Source organism: Paramisgurnus dabryanus, chromosome 1 (genome assembly GCF_030506205.2).
Source record: "Paramisgurnus dabryanus chromosome 1, PD_genome_1.1, whole genome shotgun sequence".
Classification (NCBI taxonomy): domain Eukaryota; kingdom Metazoa; phylum Chordata; class Actinopteri; order Cypriniformes; family Cobitidae; genus Paramisgurnus; species Paramisgurnus dabryanus.
Window position 1 is genome coordinate 57,106,103 of NC_133337.1, and position 18,312 is coordinate 57,124,414.

General features: G+C 36.8%; 1 protein-coding gene across 4 annotated transcripts in view; it reads right to left on the reverse strand.

The window, feature by feature from the left end:
* grid2ipb (glutamate receptor, ionotropic, delta 2 (Grid2) interacting protein, b) overlaps positions 1-18,312 on the reverse strand; it is a 43,395-nt gene that overhangs the window by 12,749 nt on the left and 12,334 nt on the right. For 2 of the 4 annotated variants that reach the window (XM_065242509.2, XM_065242508.2), the window contains exons 5-12: positions 17,219-17,488; positions 9,808-9,893; positions 8,238-8,307; positions 5,286-5,579; positions 4,721-4,872; positions 4,513-4,638; positions 1,559-1,641; positions 1,321-1,465 (exon numbers count right to left, since the gene is read on the reverse strand). In XM_065242509.2, the coding sequence (XP_065098581.1) occupies positions 1,321-1,465; positions 1,559-1,641; positions 4,513-4,638; positions 4,721-4,872; positions 5,286-5,579; positions 8,238-8,307; positions 9,808-9,893; positions 17,219-17,488 (1,226 nt within the window). Of the gene's footprint in view, positions 1-1,320; positions 1,466-1,558; positions 1,642-4,512; positions 4,639-4,720; positions 4,873-5,285; positions 5,580-8,237; positions 8,308-9,807; positions 9,894-17,218; positions 18,276-18,312 lie in introns of those variants that run through there. The other 2 variants (XM_065242512.1, XM_065242511.2) reach the window with 2 other exon arrangements.

The following is an 18,312-nucleotide window of genomic DNA, read 5'->3' on the forward strand; positions in this document are numbered from 1 at the left end:
GTAATCCGCCGGGTGCTGTTGTAGAAATATCCACTTTTAAAACTTTATAAGCGAAAATAAATACCTTCCGGTAGCGCTGCCATCTTAGACTCCTCTGTATTCAGGAGACAGTATTAGCCTAGTGTACGCACTTTTCTTAGTGATGTATGACGAATTCGGAGGGCGGGGGCACAGAGCAGCAGCAGAGAAACCTCTGTATACGCTGCGTAAAGCTCTGATTGTGAATGCGGACGCGACTAAGATGGCGGCATTACCGGATGGGAGTTATTTTCGTTTATAAAGTTTTAAATGTGGATATTTCTACAACAACACCGCGCGGATTACCCTTAGAAGACCTTTGTTTATCATCGTGGAGCCGTTTGGATTTATTTTGTGAAGGATGGATGCACATTTTTTGGATTTGAAGGTCGTGGACCCCGTAACTTCACATTTGATTAACTAAAAGATCTAAAACATTTTCTAAAATAACTGAAAATGTCATTGTCTAAAAAATGATGAACATATGCATCTCGGACGGCTTCGGGGTGAGTAAATCATGCGTTTAATATCATTTTTGGCCACACTATCCCTTTAATGTTAATTTGTTACATCCTTACAACCGGGGAATCATCTATTTATAAAAGAATGAAACTGCAAAGAGCCTCCATTCAAAACGGAGAATGCGACAGAGCTCAGGCTAAAACAAGAGTTAACATCAGCAGTTCTTTTTTACATCTAAACAGATTAAATACTGTCACAGTGATGACTTTTTCCTCTGAATAGGTAAGATATCAGCACCCTGATTTATGTGGAAACATTTACATTTTCATTTAGTCAGAACAAACACCGTAGATATGATAAGGACTTTTAGGATGTACTTACGTTACTATGCGAATAACTGCAATTTTATGTTTTAAACAGAGATGGCGATAGAGAGGAAAATGTTATGTATTGCAGCTTTAAAATAAATGCGGGAACAAAGACGCCCCCCTTTTCGGAGCATCAGTAAAGTCAGGCACAGATGCTCAGTGATGGACAGTCACAGCTCAGATTCATCTCAAAGGTTTAGAGGGGTTCATGTTTTGGCTTGTGCATAGGCAATTTCTTTATGGATCTTGTTTTGAGAATAGGGAATTCTAGAAAAAGTCTATTTTAATATAGAAGAAATTGCATGGCTGTATACTCAGTTTCATGTACTTTTAGTTATGGGTATGTATAGCTGATTTACCCAAACCTGTTTTTTAGAAAAGGGTGTCCACATATTTGGCCACGTATTGAACACAATAATAATCTTTTTAAGTGAGTGCTGTTGTAGATGTAAGCAGACAAAACTCAGAATACCTGTGTTACTGTGTGTATAGGACTGCGTGTATGTATTGTTCTCGGTGTGGCTCATGCCGACAGCCCTGGGTGACGAGTGACTCTGGAGAGTGCTGTCGTTCTTCCCGACGTACACGTTCCCAAGCTCCGTGTACATTCCTGACATCTACAGGTCGAGGTGTGGATGCATGAGAGTAAGCATGATTTAATAACAGCAGTGATGGGAATGAATTTTGGATGATCTGTAAATTGTACCCACGTGGCTGAGATCTGGGGATTCTGGGAAGGAAGTGCCATCCCCACATTGTCTTTCCTCAGGAGTCACAGGGTCAGTGAATGTTCCTGAGACACAGAAAAAGTGCCATCTAGAAACATAGCATGTGCATGGAGCTGTTTGCCCTTCAGGAGCTACATGTAATGTATGAAGAGCCTGAGGACAATCAGCTGGGCAGTAGGCGGCTGAGAGGCGTACAGTGTTTGCAAGCAGTTTATAGCTTCGCCTGATAAATGTTTGGTGAATCATAAACATGACTGAGAAGAGTTTGGACTGCTTGTTTACCCCCCACAAGAGCGGCAGAATGGCATTGCTAGGTGGAGAAATGTCACTGCATAAATGGTCAAAAAATAGGCCCAAGCTGTCGCTGGGGTAGTACCCTTTTGAAAGGTCCTAAAATGTACCATTTAGGTAGAGATATACACTTGGTACTAATAGGTATTGTTGAGGTACTAATATGCACTCTTTGGTACAAATATGCATCTCTGAGGTACTAAAATGAAATTTTTAGGTACAAAGGTGTACTTTTTGAAAGGGTACCACCCCAGTGACAGCTAGGGACCACATTTTTGATATTTTTTCTGACAGTGTATGAAACAGTGAGTGGCTTATATAGGCATACTGTATAAACTAGCAGTCTATATTCGTTCTATATAATCTTAATCGCAGGGTCCAAAATTAACACGTGAGATAAGAGTAAATATTAATTTTGGTAATTTATTATAAAGGAACAGCTAGCCAGATAAATCATCAGCTTATTACCTGAATATAACTTATATTAAATTATTATATTAAATTAAAATTATTATTATTATTATTATTATATATTAAATAAAAAAATAAAAAAATCTGAATATATACAGGAGTTATAAGTAACATATTTACAATGCCTCAAGATCTTTTCTATAAAATCTTGTATTTTTAAAATTGCTTACAATATGAAATCTTAGGACAAACAATGTGTTTTGACGTTCCTGTGGCAAAAACTGTTGCACCCTGATTTCACGAGAATTAATATTTTACAGTAGTGCTAATTTGCAAGAATTTGTATTTTGTACAAAGTGAATCATACAAAAAATACTATTATTTATTCATATTAATGTATTATTAGAAAAAAGCATGAAGTCTAAATCTATCATCAGGCGAAAGCAGTTAAAGTCCCTGTAAAGTCAATCTTAAAAATTGTTTCTAAACACATTATAAAGGTAAAAAATGTATTGCTGAAACACGCCACAAAGACTGTAAACTATGTAGTACTGAACTGCAAATTTATATCGGTAAACAAATTTTCACCATTTCTTAGTTCAGGATTTTTTTAGGCGGCACTAAAACAGTGGCGTAATACCACACTTGACCACTGCGCATGTCCTAACTCAACAGCAAGCATCCATTCAGGTTGCAGCTGTATTTGAAAGTTTAGAGAGGCCCTGTCCCAAATGGCACACTTCGGACTTATGGACTTTCTGAGAGTCAACACTTTGATGACATCATGTTGTGCAGACCTTAGAGCAGTGGTTCTCAAACTGGGGAAGGAATGCACCGTACACAAGGGGGGCCGCACGCAGAAAAAGTTTAAGAACCACTGCCTTAGAGACCCTTAACGTGAGTCCACGATGGTGCACCGGAGTCATATTTTGGGACAGACTTGAGCGTTACACCGGAAATAAGATGATAAGTTGCCCATAAGTGTGAACTCCCTGGGTGACTTCTGGGTTGGTAAAGTGCGCAAAGCCTGCTGCAGTGTGGGCTTCGCCGAAGACCGCATCCTGGATGCAAAGGGGGCGCTGATCAGCACAATTCAAAGCATAAAAATTACAGGTGGGACACCCTACAAACTCATAGTGAGCACGTGCAATTTAAGTCCACATAAAGTGCGCCATTTGGGACAGGGCCAGAGATGGCATCTTTCCCACAAGTGGGTGTGGTTTTAGCGCAGACAGCAGACATGCCCCCAGCATTTGAGCGCAGAGAATCCATACTGTTTTTCCAAGACTTATTTTATTTATTTTCCTGTGGTGTCACAAACTCAGAACACATTTAATATCTGACTTTACAGGGACTTTAATACTTAAATGTATTATAATATAATGTAACAGATACAAATATCCATGGCAGTTGCCGTCACACGCTCTAAAAAATCCTGGGATATATTCAACCCAGATTTGGGTCAAAAAAGGATGAACCCAACCCATTGTGTTGTAATGCTGGGTTGTTTTAACCCATTGTTGGGTCAAATATAAACATTTTGAAGCATTTGGCTGGATTGAAACAAATCCAGCATTTATTGTCGAAACTAAGGGCCAGCGCAAATGCCTCTTGCATTAGAAAACCACTGTCAGGATTTACTAAGGACAAGCATTTAGATTAAGCATGGACACACATTAGTTTTTGTGACTGACATTATTGTTTATGCATTTGTAGGTGTCTCCCTTTAAGGCACTACATTTATTGGAGGAGGGTAAAATAAACATGATTTACTAAGGTTTGCACTTGTCAATTTACTGGCATTTGTACCATTATTTAAAGCCTAAAAATATAACGTGTCTTAAACCCTATGCTAATTTGCACTGCTCTTGGTAGTTTGCGTTGGTCATCATGGAAATTCGATTTTTGTGCCTCTGTTCTTTAACCTGCGCCTTGTCAGTAAATCACCCACAGAAATTTATCTTAGGCTTATTTGCCCTATATATACAATAATATATGAACAAATAATTTAATTGTCCTAAGTACAAAATGCAATGTTTTATATTTAAAAAAAATATGTTTTTCTTAAAATGATAAAAAAAATCAAATTTTACTGTTGCATGTTTTACTGTTTAAGTTAGAACTAATTATAAAGTTTCCTAACTTCCCCCATTATTGCTAGTGTGGCAAAAAGTTAACTTTGGATCCTGTTTATTAGTAAATCACCACATTGTGACAGCTTGAGAATGACATACCCATCCCGAGGTGAGTGCCGATGATGCAGTCATCTGAACTTCTCTCCCTCACATTGTTTTTGTGAGAGGAACTCGACACTCGCATGGAGCTACTGCGTCTGTGGGTTTCTGGCCCGAGTTCTGGTTCTGCATTAATACACACGCAAACAAACTCACAATGCATTCAGGACACAAAACCTTTATAGAGCTGATGGTCACACAGACTAACCTGCGCTTTTGAAACCCAGGAAGCGGGCGATCTTGTTCTTGCAGTGTTCCTGCTCCTCGTAGGTCAGCAACTGATATATGAACTGCCAGATCAGCTGTTTGGCTGGAGTGTCCAGCACAGGAAAAACATCCACAATGAGTGTGTCCACATTCCTGTTTACATGCAGGAAAGAAAGCCATTTTTAAAAATAACTGGGCCTCTATCTTTAAGTGGCTGCACTGGCGAGAGTTGTATATTAAATCAGGAGGAGCCCGCAGATTGTTCCTTATTGTTTACGGGTATCTATTTGTGCTCGAGGCTTAAGCTATTTTTGAATTCTTTTCACATTTGCCGTGGTACTGCCAAGCTGCAAAAAAAATCCCTCGCTGTGAGAACAGCGTGCTATGACATTTGTAGTGATATGGAAGGATGGTTACAGCCTATTAGAGTTAATTAGCTCTGTTGCCTTTAATTGCAACACATCCACTACTAAATATATATAATTCTGCATAAATATAAATATGAAATCAAACTTGTCATTATTAGATTGTAACACTTGGATTTCACAGATGAATTTTGACCTGACCTGTGCTGGAAGAAGGTCTCCAGGGCTTTGCAGATGGCATATCTTTCTTGCAGGGTAAGCAGGTGTTCAAGTTGTTGGCTGAAGGTACGGCCATGTACCCGGATGCTGGGGGGCAAGATCTCAGCCACCCACTGCAGTGAGCTGAGAGCCGGAGAGCGTGAACGTGGGACTGTAGGTGTGTCTTCTGGCTCTGAGTCGGACAGTGGAAAATCTACTGGACCCTCCTCCACAACTATAGTGGGCATGGCACCACTGCCCTGCAGCATGGACACCACCTTCTCATGGGAGCAGTTCCTAAATGTACATCAAGGAGATAGTAGAAGTAATGTTGTAAGATTAGAGGAACTATTTGCACCCTAAAAGCCTGGTGGCATTAAATAAAATGAAATATGCAAATAATTACGACATTATACCGTTCAACAGTTTAGGGTCACTTATTCATTCTTTATTATTCTTTTTTTATTATTTATATATAGTAGTAAACTTATCAAAACTATGGAATAACACATATGTAATTAAAACTAGGGGAATTATTAAAATTTTAAATGAATTAAAAACAATGCTATATTTTAGCATCTTCAGTGTATTCACCCTTTGCCTAATTTTTCAATGGTATTGAAGGAGTTCCCATCTATTCTGAGCTCTTATTCAGTGCTTTTTCTTTATTATTTTGTGGATACGATATCCAATTGAAAAAAATTATTTTATACAAAATTTGTTTAATTAAAAAATGAATAAATTTTTATCCGCAAAACTAATTTGAAACATTTGGACATATACTTTGAGATTAAATGGTTTATAAGGCCATAAAAATATTTTGGTCAACTGAATCTATACTTTTCAAATAAATACACTGAAAAACTTTTTTAAAGGTAAGTGGTCGCAATCAATTTATCTAAGCTACATTTAAACAAAAAATTTTGAAAAACAAAACAAAACAAAAAACTTTTGTTTAAATGTAGCTTAAATAAATTGATTGTAACCACTTACCTTAAATTTTTTTTAGAAAATTCAATGAATATTTTTTTAAGTGTACAGTATAAAGTACTGTGCAAAAATCGTAGGCCACCATCACCAGCTTTGTTGTTTTAACAAAGTTCTAATGTCCATCCATATTTATTTCTCACTTTTGTTAATAAACAAACAGAAAAAACAGGAAATATACACAAAATAAAAACAAAACAATTTTCAGAATTAAATGTCTTCTTTAGGCATCAGTCAGGCACGAAACATATCTTTAACCTTTTTCAGGAGACTGAAGTCCTGGGGCCGGATTCACGAAAACATTCTTAAGACAAAAAATAAGAAAGTTCTTAAGATAAATTATAAGAAGTGCGTAAGAATGTTCCTAAGTGCAATTCTCAAACATTTCTTAAGAAGTTCTCAATTTTTTTCTTAAGAATATCTTAAATTTGTGTCTTAAGGATAAAATGACAAGCTTTAAATGAATTAATGAGGTAACAATACATTTATCCATTAATCTTTTGACTACCTTCGATCATTAACGTGATACGTTCGCTGTTGTAACAGAGGTCAGCTAGTATTAAGGCGGTGCGGTGCGTAAATATAAATCCATAATGTCCCAATCGGTCCGTCATGCGGGCCGACCGCTCTGAGTGTGCGTGCTTCACTCTCCGTGCCCAAGGCTTTCGTCTCCCGCGACCCGCGCTCACGCGTCAAGAGACGGACGCGGAGGGTCAAGCGTGCCCGCAGTTTCGGAGCCCTCGACTCACATGACGGAGCGATTACCGGTCCGCCTCCCGCTTAGAGCGACTTTAAGCTGTTAAGTAATTTCATAATGAATAGGCTATTACGGAGGAAGTTACATGTTTGCTAATATTATCACTAATACTTATTTGTGTTGTATGACATATTACTGAGTAAGCTATTAAACTTCATTATATGAGTGTTGAATTCCTCTTTAAACTAATCTATGTGAAGTAAACTGATAAAATTGCCATTTCAGACTACAAAATACAACATGTCACATTTAAAACAATCACATTAACTTATAAAACATCTTACATTTTGAGATTTAAGACTACTGTAAGGTTATCCTAACTTTAAGATGTTATTTAAGACAGTTTATTTTTCGAGAATTGGAATTCTTCTTAAGTTTTTTCTTAAGAACATACTTAAGGAAAAAAATAAGAACTTTCTTAAGAAGCTTTTTTGAGAATACAAAATATTCTTAACTTTTTTCTTAAGCTTGAATTTAAGATAAAAATGGCAGTTAAGAAGATTTTTCTTCTTAAGAATGTTTTGTGAATCCGGCCCCTGAAGTCATTCGATTAGAGTAGAAATTAGGATTTAATTTCATTTAGGTTTAAGAGATCCTTCAGTTTCCTGCTATTGCTCAAGTGGAAGGGGAGTTTACCCTAAATACTTGACACTTTAGCTTATACTTTTATACTGTTTTTAATACTACACACATTCCCTGTATTTTCTGGTTGTATTCTAATAAAGACACTGAGAAATAATTATATATGATCACTATACAATTACAAAACAACAAATCTAATGGTAGCATGGTGGTCTAAGACTTTTGCACAGTACTGTATGTGTTGCAGTACAATTTCACAACAAAAAGATCACATTAGTCAAATACATGACTGTGCTTTTTGAGATCTGCAGGTAAATAACAGCCGAAGGAAAACTGATTCTTTTGATTCACACTGGTGGGTTAGTAATCAGCAGAAAAACACCAAAAGCAAAAGTGATTCATACATTTTCATACGTACAACTGATTTGGTTATTTTGATATTTGAGATCAGATAATCTGGCAGTGTATGAAAAACTCACAGTAATGTGAAATATTATCATATTCTGCACTGCAGTGATACTGTATAATGACAGTATTTATGTATTCTTAGATCATTTTTACCGCAGTAACTACTATAATATCACTTTACTGTTATAAAAGTATCAAAGCATTGCACACAATGAGCTCACCTCATGTCGAGTCCATTTAGGAATAATATCCGGTCTCCTGGTTTAAGGCCGCAGGCCTCGGCTGGACTACCTGCAATATGGAAAAACTAAAATTCACCTTAGGAAAATAGAGAGCAAGAGTTGGGTGGATGTAAAAATCGAATTAATTGTCTCTATAAAAAAAATTATTTGAACAGAAAAGTAATTTTGGAAACCTCTAAGGTTAGATATGCTTATAATACAATCTTTATGCTATGCTTCGAATTATGTTTCTGTAGCCAGCAAATAATGTGATTTCAAAATTATAAGAAAAATATTGTTATTTTACTAACAGCTAAAATTTTAGATCAATATTTTTTGTAACACTTTATAATAAGGTTGTAGGCTATTTGTTACATGAACAATACTTCTACAACATTATTAATCTTGGTTTATGTAAATGCCAGCATTTACTAATACATTTAATCATTAAATTAAAATTTGCAACAGTTAACATTAGTTAATTCTCAATGAACATGAACAGTTGTATTGGCATTAACTAACATTAATAAAGATGAATTAATGCTGAAAACGATTTTACTCATTGTTGGTTTATGTAAGTTCATAACATTATTGTAAAGTGTTACTGGTTATTTTGCTTTAAATTAAAGTTTCTCATGCTATGATTTATTGGATCAGAGCTGGTTGGTTTTGGTTCATGGCTTAGAAAAAAAGATACTCGGAATATCACTTTTTTTCTAAAAAGAGGGCTCACACTATTTACAATACACGTATTGCTGCCTATAGCGTATAAAGTTGCTAGTAATTAAAACATTTAAACAGTCAGCAGTACGTCTGAGAGGGAGTCTAATCTGTTTTCTCATCACGATCCTAGACTCCTACTTTATTTTCATAAGCAGTCCCACACGGGTGGCTGAGTCAGTGTTAACCAGTTTCAGCACAGGCCTTGAGTGGGCGAACATCGTCATACAGACTCTCACACGCTCTCACATCGTCCTCTCTTCAGGTCTCTACACACAATCATCTAGACTTCAAAACAAAATGAACCCATTGCTTGACTCCTTAGTACAACAGCCTACTCCTTCCTTTTTCACAACGCACCAAAAACACTCAACTCCCCCTCCAGACAGATCACCCACCCCAGGTAATCTCTTAATTCACCTTTATGTTACATTATATAATACAGAAATCTATCTTTGTCTGTTTATTATTCATCGAATAGTGTCATCCACACAATTTGAAACTACATACATATACAGTACAAGATCCTAGCTGTCTAACAATGTGCCTTGTTATTCTAGCCTTTTCTAAATGGATATATATAAGATTGCATGGTGATTTATAAAGAAAGCATCCTTGCTTATTTAATAGGTGATTTAGAAATTAACAATAAATGTTACTTAATAGATCTAGATCTGTGGGCTACAGTGCACAGATGCCTGATTTTATTCTGCATGTCAAATGTAGAGAAATGCATCTTCAGATCAGAAACTGAGACGCAAAGCTCCCTTCACTATGATCAGAAATGTACGATTCTGTGGCAGGAAGGAAGGCCTACTTCTGGGTAGACATCACAATAATACATACGCACCTGCTATTACTGAGTCGATCCACACAGGGGCGTGGCCTCTCAGAGTAAATCCGAAACTCTTTTTACCCCTGTACACACGGATGGTTCTGCAAGACAATTAAGGTATTCAGAGAGAGAGAGAGAGAGAGAGAGAGAGAGAGAGAGAGAGAGAGAGAGAGAGAGAGAGAGAGAGAGAGAGAGAGAGAGAGAGAGACTAAGCATTAATGACTGTATAAATGTTCAGTAATATAATAATATACTACTAATAATATACGGTACAATTTATTCTTAAAACAAAATGTCAGCGGTGCTTGTCTGCTTTAACTAAAACTTAAAAGTCAACTGAAACTAAATGCCACCTCAGTCAAAAATGAAATAATGATATAACCGAATACACTCGGCACGTATTATATGTTTGAAATACTTGGATCACATTCAATACTTGAACCTGAATCTAACCCGAATGTTACAGCAACATGCATCACAGGTCCGTGTACCTTCGGATAATTCGTTTATTCGTTTCTGTCTTCAAAACGGAAAAACAAATAAACAGTTCATTTATTACATATTCCACTATACTGGTGAACATAAAACACCAGTTTTGGGTTTGTTTGTGTCAGAATGTGATCTAATGCATCAAATAAATTTACAATAAAACCAAAACGAAAAATCTAGCATTTTATGATCAAAGTTCGTTTTTGTCCACCCGAAGTTCTCTTGTTCTGAGCGCTTGTGAACAGTAGCATTATAAATATTAACATTAAAAAGCAACTTCATCACTTAAGGAAGAGACGGACACATAAAGCTACCTGCTGTGCTGGGGCGGGAGGGTGACGCATACCTGTACAAGCGATCAACATTATTGTACTATAATAATAATAATATACTATATAATAGGCAGGGACGTGCACAGGAATTTTTAGGGGCAGTTGCTCTGACCTAAATAAAGGGCACCCCCCCCTCCCTTAAATTGTTTTTTTTAACTCACGGCCTATATGAAGGACTGAGAATAACAGGGTCTTTATTAAAATCAGCAAACATGTTTGCCTAATGCCTACCAAAAAAATTGTAGCCTAGGCTGCTAGTCTGCAAGCTATGACAGCTAGCTGCTATCTGTCTGATTATTCAGGCTTAAACGTGGCAAACTCAGCCTAGATTCATGAAGATTTTAACAGAGGTGGAAAGAGTAGCTAAAAACTTTACTCGAGTAAAAGTACAAGTAACTAAATAAATAATTACTCAAGTAGAAGTAAAAAGTATGCAATGAAAATAATACTCAAGTAGCGAGTTACTAGTTACTCATGAAAAAATAAATCTAGATTTACACGCGCAAACACACACACACACACACACACACACACACACACACACACACACACACACAGACACAGACACACACACACAGACACAGACACAGACACAGACACAATACAGTGCCCTCCATAAGTATCAGAACTGTAAAGACAAGATTTTTCTGTTTGCTGTGGAGACCAGAAATTGGTAAGATAAATGTCAGTATGTCAGAAGTTTAGAATGTCACATTTTATTTATTAACCTTTGTTTATGTTTCAACACATACATGCTTTAACAACAAAGAACAACAGCATTAAATGCTGACTTGTGTGTGTTGTACACAAATGCACATAAGTGAATCAAACTGATCCTACACATTTTATGCTTTTCATGTGTAAACAATCAGGACACAGCTCAGTGACCATTAAAAAATAGTGATGTGACAGATTCTGTACTTTTGTCTCATGTTCATCTTTTAATGTTTAGACATTTCTTGACTCCACAACAAACAGAAGAATACTTATGAAGGGCACTTCTACAGTATGTGTAAAACTGCAACATACACAAACAGTACAGAAAAAAGAACACAAACACAGAATAGACAAGCATTTCAAATTAACAAATTAACTCTAGTGTCAATGTTGATGTAGCTTATAGTTGAAATATCAGACAAGTAAACTGACAACAGTTTTGCATTCACTATGTATAAAGTTAGAATCTCCTAAGATGGTCTGAGGACATTGACAGTTTACACTTACATAAAAATTATTTTAGACAAAACTCATGTTTTCTTACGTTGTCATGTCACGTGTGTTTTGTGAGAATCACTTACATCATACAGTACAGACAATCATCAGACGTCAATCATCGATGTATTTTCTTCAATCTGTGCTACAATGCTTCTGGAGGTTGCACGCGTTTAACTGTGTCTGACGACGAACAGGTCGCGTGTATGTAATGGCGGTACATGTGTGAAGTTTTGCTTTTAATTAAAAGATTGGTAAATTCATTTCCACGTCACCAAACACTGGTTATATTCTGCGTGTTTCTACATAGGTTACGAGTAAAACAGCTTCGGACGATTCCGTTTTTACAGCGATCTGAACAATTCATTCAAACTGATTCGCGAACCTATTTAAAACGTTTGGCCCATTCGCTTTGTAAAGAATCGACTCAAAAGACTCATTTATTTGCAACACTTTGTAAGGAATCGACTCAAACGAGTCATTAATTCGCGAATGCGCCAGAAACACAAGATAGCAATTTAAAAATAAAATACAAATTTCGTAATTAATTAAAATACAGTAACGAAGTAACGCTGCATAGTGTAAACGAAGTAAAAGTACAATTTATTTTTTTTCCACCTCGGAAGGGCAACTTGAGTCGAGAAGGGCATGTGGGCAGTTGCCCGGGCAACCTGAGCAACCCCCCTGTGCACGTCCCTGATAATAGGCATATACTATAATAATAAATAATACACAAGCTTGAAGACAAATTTATAGGCGTTAAGTTGAACAGACCCATAGGCTTCTTTACACTTAAATCAATTTAATACCTTAGCAGACATATGCCAATGAAATCATTTTAATAAGATTGTGCATATGACAGAGCAATGCTCTCCTGTAAATCTTATTCGCTTATACAGTCCGACTTTTAAACTTTTTTCTTGCAATTATTATTTATTCGGATATGGCACGGTGATTAAAAAAAATGTGTAGCCTATGCTTTTGCCCAATAGATGTGGCTGCGTTGCGATTTCACTGTTTGCAGCATACCGTGTAAAATGACAATAAGGATTCTTGTGGTGTGGGATTAAATTTAAGAGTATAAATACTGTAGGGGTCGGAACTCTGGTCTTCCCTGACGGGAACGGGCGGTCTGGCCTGTGTTTCCCGAAAAAAATGAACTTAGCACTTAAGAGCGCTTTCTACGAGCTTTAATGAACGTTAGTTATTCTTTCACGTGCATTCCCCAAAAATGCACTTTAACAAGATCGCACAGTGGCCATCCATTTGTCAAGAACTGAAATGTCGCCTATAGATGACTCTTAATTGTAGCACAAGCTTGTTAAAAGTTTAGCCTAATAATCTTCACCCAATGTGCATGTAATAATATTTTTAATACTATTGTTTAATATTTTTCAATGAATTATTGGACGTAGAATTATTGAAGTAGTAACAGATTACAGCCATAATAAGGGCGTGAATTGCACTGTGCTCCTATTTAAGATCTCATTCGCTTACAGTCCGAGTTTTGAATTTTATTTCTTTTATTATTATTATTTATTCGAGGCACACACATACACATCTAAAATAGAGGTCTGCGCGGCATTTTTTTCGTCCCGCACCAAAATTCACTCTGTGTATCACCGCTTAGAATGCTTTTTTTCCAAACTTTTTTCCCTGCGACGTTTGTCACTAATTATTAGCAAAATATGAATGAAGGGAAAACGTAGGTAGTGCTATGTAAAAAATAACTTTTAACTGAACTAGCTTAACCGACATTCAGCCTATAAAGAATGTTCATAGACTGTCTTTTAAGGTGCCCTTGTCTTGTGGCATCATCGGGATGCAAAGACATATTGCCAGGTTTAAAGGGCATATTTAAAAAAAACATTCATGGTCAACGCAAAATGTAACAGAGAAACAGACATTAAATAGGGCAAAGCATATCACTATATAAACATATCACTAAAAACCATATAAACCTATTTTCTGCCAAACAATCTTGCAGGTGTACATGTGATCAGAATGAAGTGCGGATTCGCCAACGCTAACGCTATCAAAGGATGTCGGGAGTGCGCTATTGTCAGTCAGGGCTGCATTTCCCAAAAGCATCGTAACTTATGTAGCACAGCTCTACCATGATGATGTTTCGCCTTTCATCTATTCTTTAAAATGTAGAAGGCAATACTTGAGGAGACTAACGATTTGCAGAGACATTGTATCATTAAGCTCATATAATTCATTCTTTGATTGTAAAGTTAATAATGACCAAAGGTTGTGCTTAATATAATGTGTACAGTATGCATAGAACAGTGTACATCCGTGCTGGTAAAAAAAAATAAATGTAAAATAAACATTACATAGAAAGGCATAAGATATTAATATATCAATGATATATTACATGCACATTGGGTGAAGATCATTAGGCTAAACTTTTAACAAGTTTGTGCTACAATTAAGAGTCATCTACAGGCGACATTTCAGTTCTTGACAAATGGATAGCCACTGTGCGATCTTGTTTAAGTGCATTTTTGGGGAATGCGCGTGAAAGAATAACTAACGTTCATTAAAGCTTGTAGAAAGCGCTCTTAAGTGCTAAGTTCAATTTTATCGGGAAACACAGGCCAGACCGCTCGTTCCCGTCAGGGAAGACCAGAGTTCCGACCCCTACCGTATTTATACTCTTAAATTTAATCCCACACCACAAGAATCCTTATTGTCATTTTACACGGTATGCTGCAAACCGTGAAATCGCAAAGCAGCCACATCTTTTCTCATGTAGTGGAAGAGGTTTGGGCAGCATTTATTTTTTAGGCAATAGCCTACACATTTTTTATGACCGTGCATGCCATATCCGAATAAATAATAATAGCAGAAAAAAGTTTAAAAGTGGGACTGTATAAGCGAATAAGACTTACAGGAGAGCATGATTGCTCTGTCATATGCACAACCTTTTTAAAATGATTTCATTGGCATATGTCTGCTAACGTATTAAATTGATTTAAGTGTGAAGAAGCCTATAGGGGCTGTTCTACAAGTTAACGCCTATAAATTTGTCTTCAACCTTGTGTATTATTTATTATTATATGCCCATTATATAGTATATTATTATTATAGTATAATAATGTTGTTTACGCGTGTATGCTACTGGCTGCTACACCCTCACGCTCCAGCACAGCAGGTAGCTTTATGTGTCCGTCGCTTTCTAAAGTGATGTACTGCGATGCGACCACGTGTTCCCCTTAAGATGCTATTTAATATTTATAATACATCAGAACAAGTGAACTACCGGTGGCAAAAACGAACTTTGATCATAAAATGCTTGATTTTTCGTTTTGGTTTTATTGTACATTTATTTAATGCATTAGATCACATTCTGACAAAAACAAACCCAAAACTGGTGTTTTATGTTCACGAGTATAGTGGAATATGTAATAAATTAACTGTTTATTTGTTTTTCCGTTTTGAAGACAGAAACGAATAAACGAATTATCCGAAGGTACACGGACCATCACAGCGCCCCCTAATGTGTGGTTCAGTTTCTTTATTTTTACATTCTGACTTTCATCTTTTGCAATGTTTCTAGTCGCATCTTTAGTGATTATCAACTTTTTACTGACTTGTCCAAAGAAGTGGATTTTTGCCAAAAAAAGCTTGCACTTAAAGGGTTTTGCAGTGAAGGACAGTCAAAATTGTTAAATACCAGTCATTTACTTAAGTGAGATTTGTGAAAATAAGGCATTTTAGTTATTGACTAATAACCTTTTCATTGCCATTAAAGTGAAATTACTGAACATAAACATAAGAGGCTGATTAAAAATGCTCATTTATAACAAACATGTCAGATGCACTTAGAGGGTTTTGCATCCGAAGTTCTCTTCAATTATCTTTATACGTTTAATAAAGCAAATTTCTTCCAAGAATCCCCTAAGACTCTGAATACATAGTCGCAATTTTCTAAACATTTTTTATGTTAGACATGGCTTGGCTCCTCTTACCAGTAAGTCTACAAGTTTTTGACCTGTTTTCCAACAGGCAAAGCATCTGCTTACTAAAAATAACAGCACACCTTGTCTCAACAAGGTACAATATTAGTCTATTAAACAAACAGCATGGGATGAATTACACACCAAAGTGCAAAAAAGGGTTTGTTTAAATTTGAAGTCTACCGATATTCTGTATAGTATAATTTTATACAAACTTGGGAAACATTTTATTTTCCAGTGTCTTTGTTACATGTTATGTAATTATTATAGTAATAACAGTAAATTATGCATAATTCCACACTAACCCTTACCCCAACCCTAAGTACATATTGTTAATCACTATTCCTTAGTACTTAAATGTTTAATTACACTGAACATCGTAAAATAGTGTAACCCAAATGTATATACCTTATAATGGCCCATTACAAAATGTATCAGCATACCAAAGCATCAAATTAACAGCTCCAGTATATAAAGAAAGCAGTTTGCCTGCATCTAGAAAACATATGACATTTCATTATAGTGTATAGGCCAAGTGGTTGCTGTGGCAACACCTCAAGGCAAAACTGGGACCGTTGAGTATACATAAAGATAAAGACAAGCACTAAAAACATTTTCATCCTGACGCAGTGCCTTTTTTACATAAGAAGTGCCGGCAGTAGCAAACACTGAAGGTGGATTACAAAGGGGAGGACAGACAAACAAAAGACATGAGAAACAAAAGACAGCTCTGTATAGATTACATAATGGTTGAGAAATGAAAAAAGCATTATTTATTGATGATCAGATGCTTACAAGACAGATCTTCCCATAGTACTCAGTAAACTCAACACCATTGTAATGTTTTATATATTTTATAGCTTTTCACAAGCAATGGATTTTGACAGACTACAAAAACGTCATCTCATGCTGGCAACCAATTACAGAAAGACACTCTAAAATGTCAACTGGGCTCACCAATATGAGAAAGAGATTTGCTTGTGCTTTGCCCATATCTCAGACAATCGTCTTTGTGGAAATACATCAATTCCAATATTAAGCAGTATTGTAATGATTTACAGTAAACATGGATTTTACATCGAAAAGCTCATCAGTTGATCACCACATAAAAAACTATACTTGTGATATGTGCGTGTCTAAGTGGATTCATTGAGGGGAACGCATGAAGCACGCAAACAAACAAACAAACAAACAAACACAACTCAATGGTGCTTCTCTCTCTCACCCACCCACACATAAAACCTCCCACATATCACACAGTGTTCTGAGCATGTGCTGAGACAGGGACTTCCTTGAGAACATCATCAAACCAACAAAATAAAGCCAAATCGACCATGAATGCATTCACAAAAGGAATACGACACAAAAATCAGCTAAACCCTGACATCCAAATCACTATACTGTAGCTAGGAGGTGAAGGTTATTTACCTCTGGTTGCCTCCAGTGGCGTAGTGGCTAGGGACCATGGTGTTGCTCTTCCTAAGGCCACGCTCGGGTTGGGCCGGGTCATCGCCTGTGTCTCTGGGGACCGAGCTGGCACGTTTGGATCCCTGCGGTCGCTCATGGTGGTCCTGACTCCGGCTACGACGGAGCCTGTTTTGGGGCTCAGTCAGGCTTTTGCTGCGACACACACGGTTCAGGAGACTCTGAGACACGGCCTCATCAAAACGTTGGCGGTGCTTCTTGGGAATGAAGATCCTGGCAAACATGGTCACAGGTAGGCAACAGAGAAAACAGAAATGTCAGTCAACTATGAGAAGCCATAAGGTTGCTTGTTCAGATCTTTCCATCAAATGCTCTCCATCACAACCGAAAAAGAAGAAAATTCGAGAACACAGGCGAGGGTCCACTGGCTTATTTCAGATTCAAGAGAAATAAAAAAATGTACAATTTGACAATCCAAAAGTAAGACACAGGCAAACTATAACTGAATCTCTCTAATGTAAGCTGAGCAATGAAGCTGATCACGGTTTTCACAGAAGTCGTGAGGAACTCCAACGTATAACAGCTTCTCCGTGTGCTGGCTTCATCTGAAACTCCCACTCCAGAAGCTCTGGTACAGATACCAGAATCCAGCAATAGCAAAGATGTGGGAGTACACCGTACTGCCGTCTCTCTCTCTCTCTCTCTCCCCCTTTCTCTCTCTCCGTTTCTCCATCTACCTCATTTTTTATCTTCTCTGATGTGATCTTCTATTCAACTTGTAGCATGATATACTAAATATAATTGATTGTGGATCAAAACATGATCTGAACAGAAATGGGACACAGAACACAAATAGAGTTTATGTATTTGGCAGAAATGACTTACAGTGCATTCAATCAATATTTTTAATCAGTATTTGTGATTGGGGATCAAACCAATGACCATTGCATTGCTAATGCTACACAAAACCATCATTTTATGTATGTAACAATTAAGTGATGTTGGAAAAACCTTTTATGCCATCCACTATTGTAGGAAGAGAAAGCGCAAATGAAATGCTTGAGGAAATATAACCTTAGTAACATCGGCACAATGCA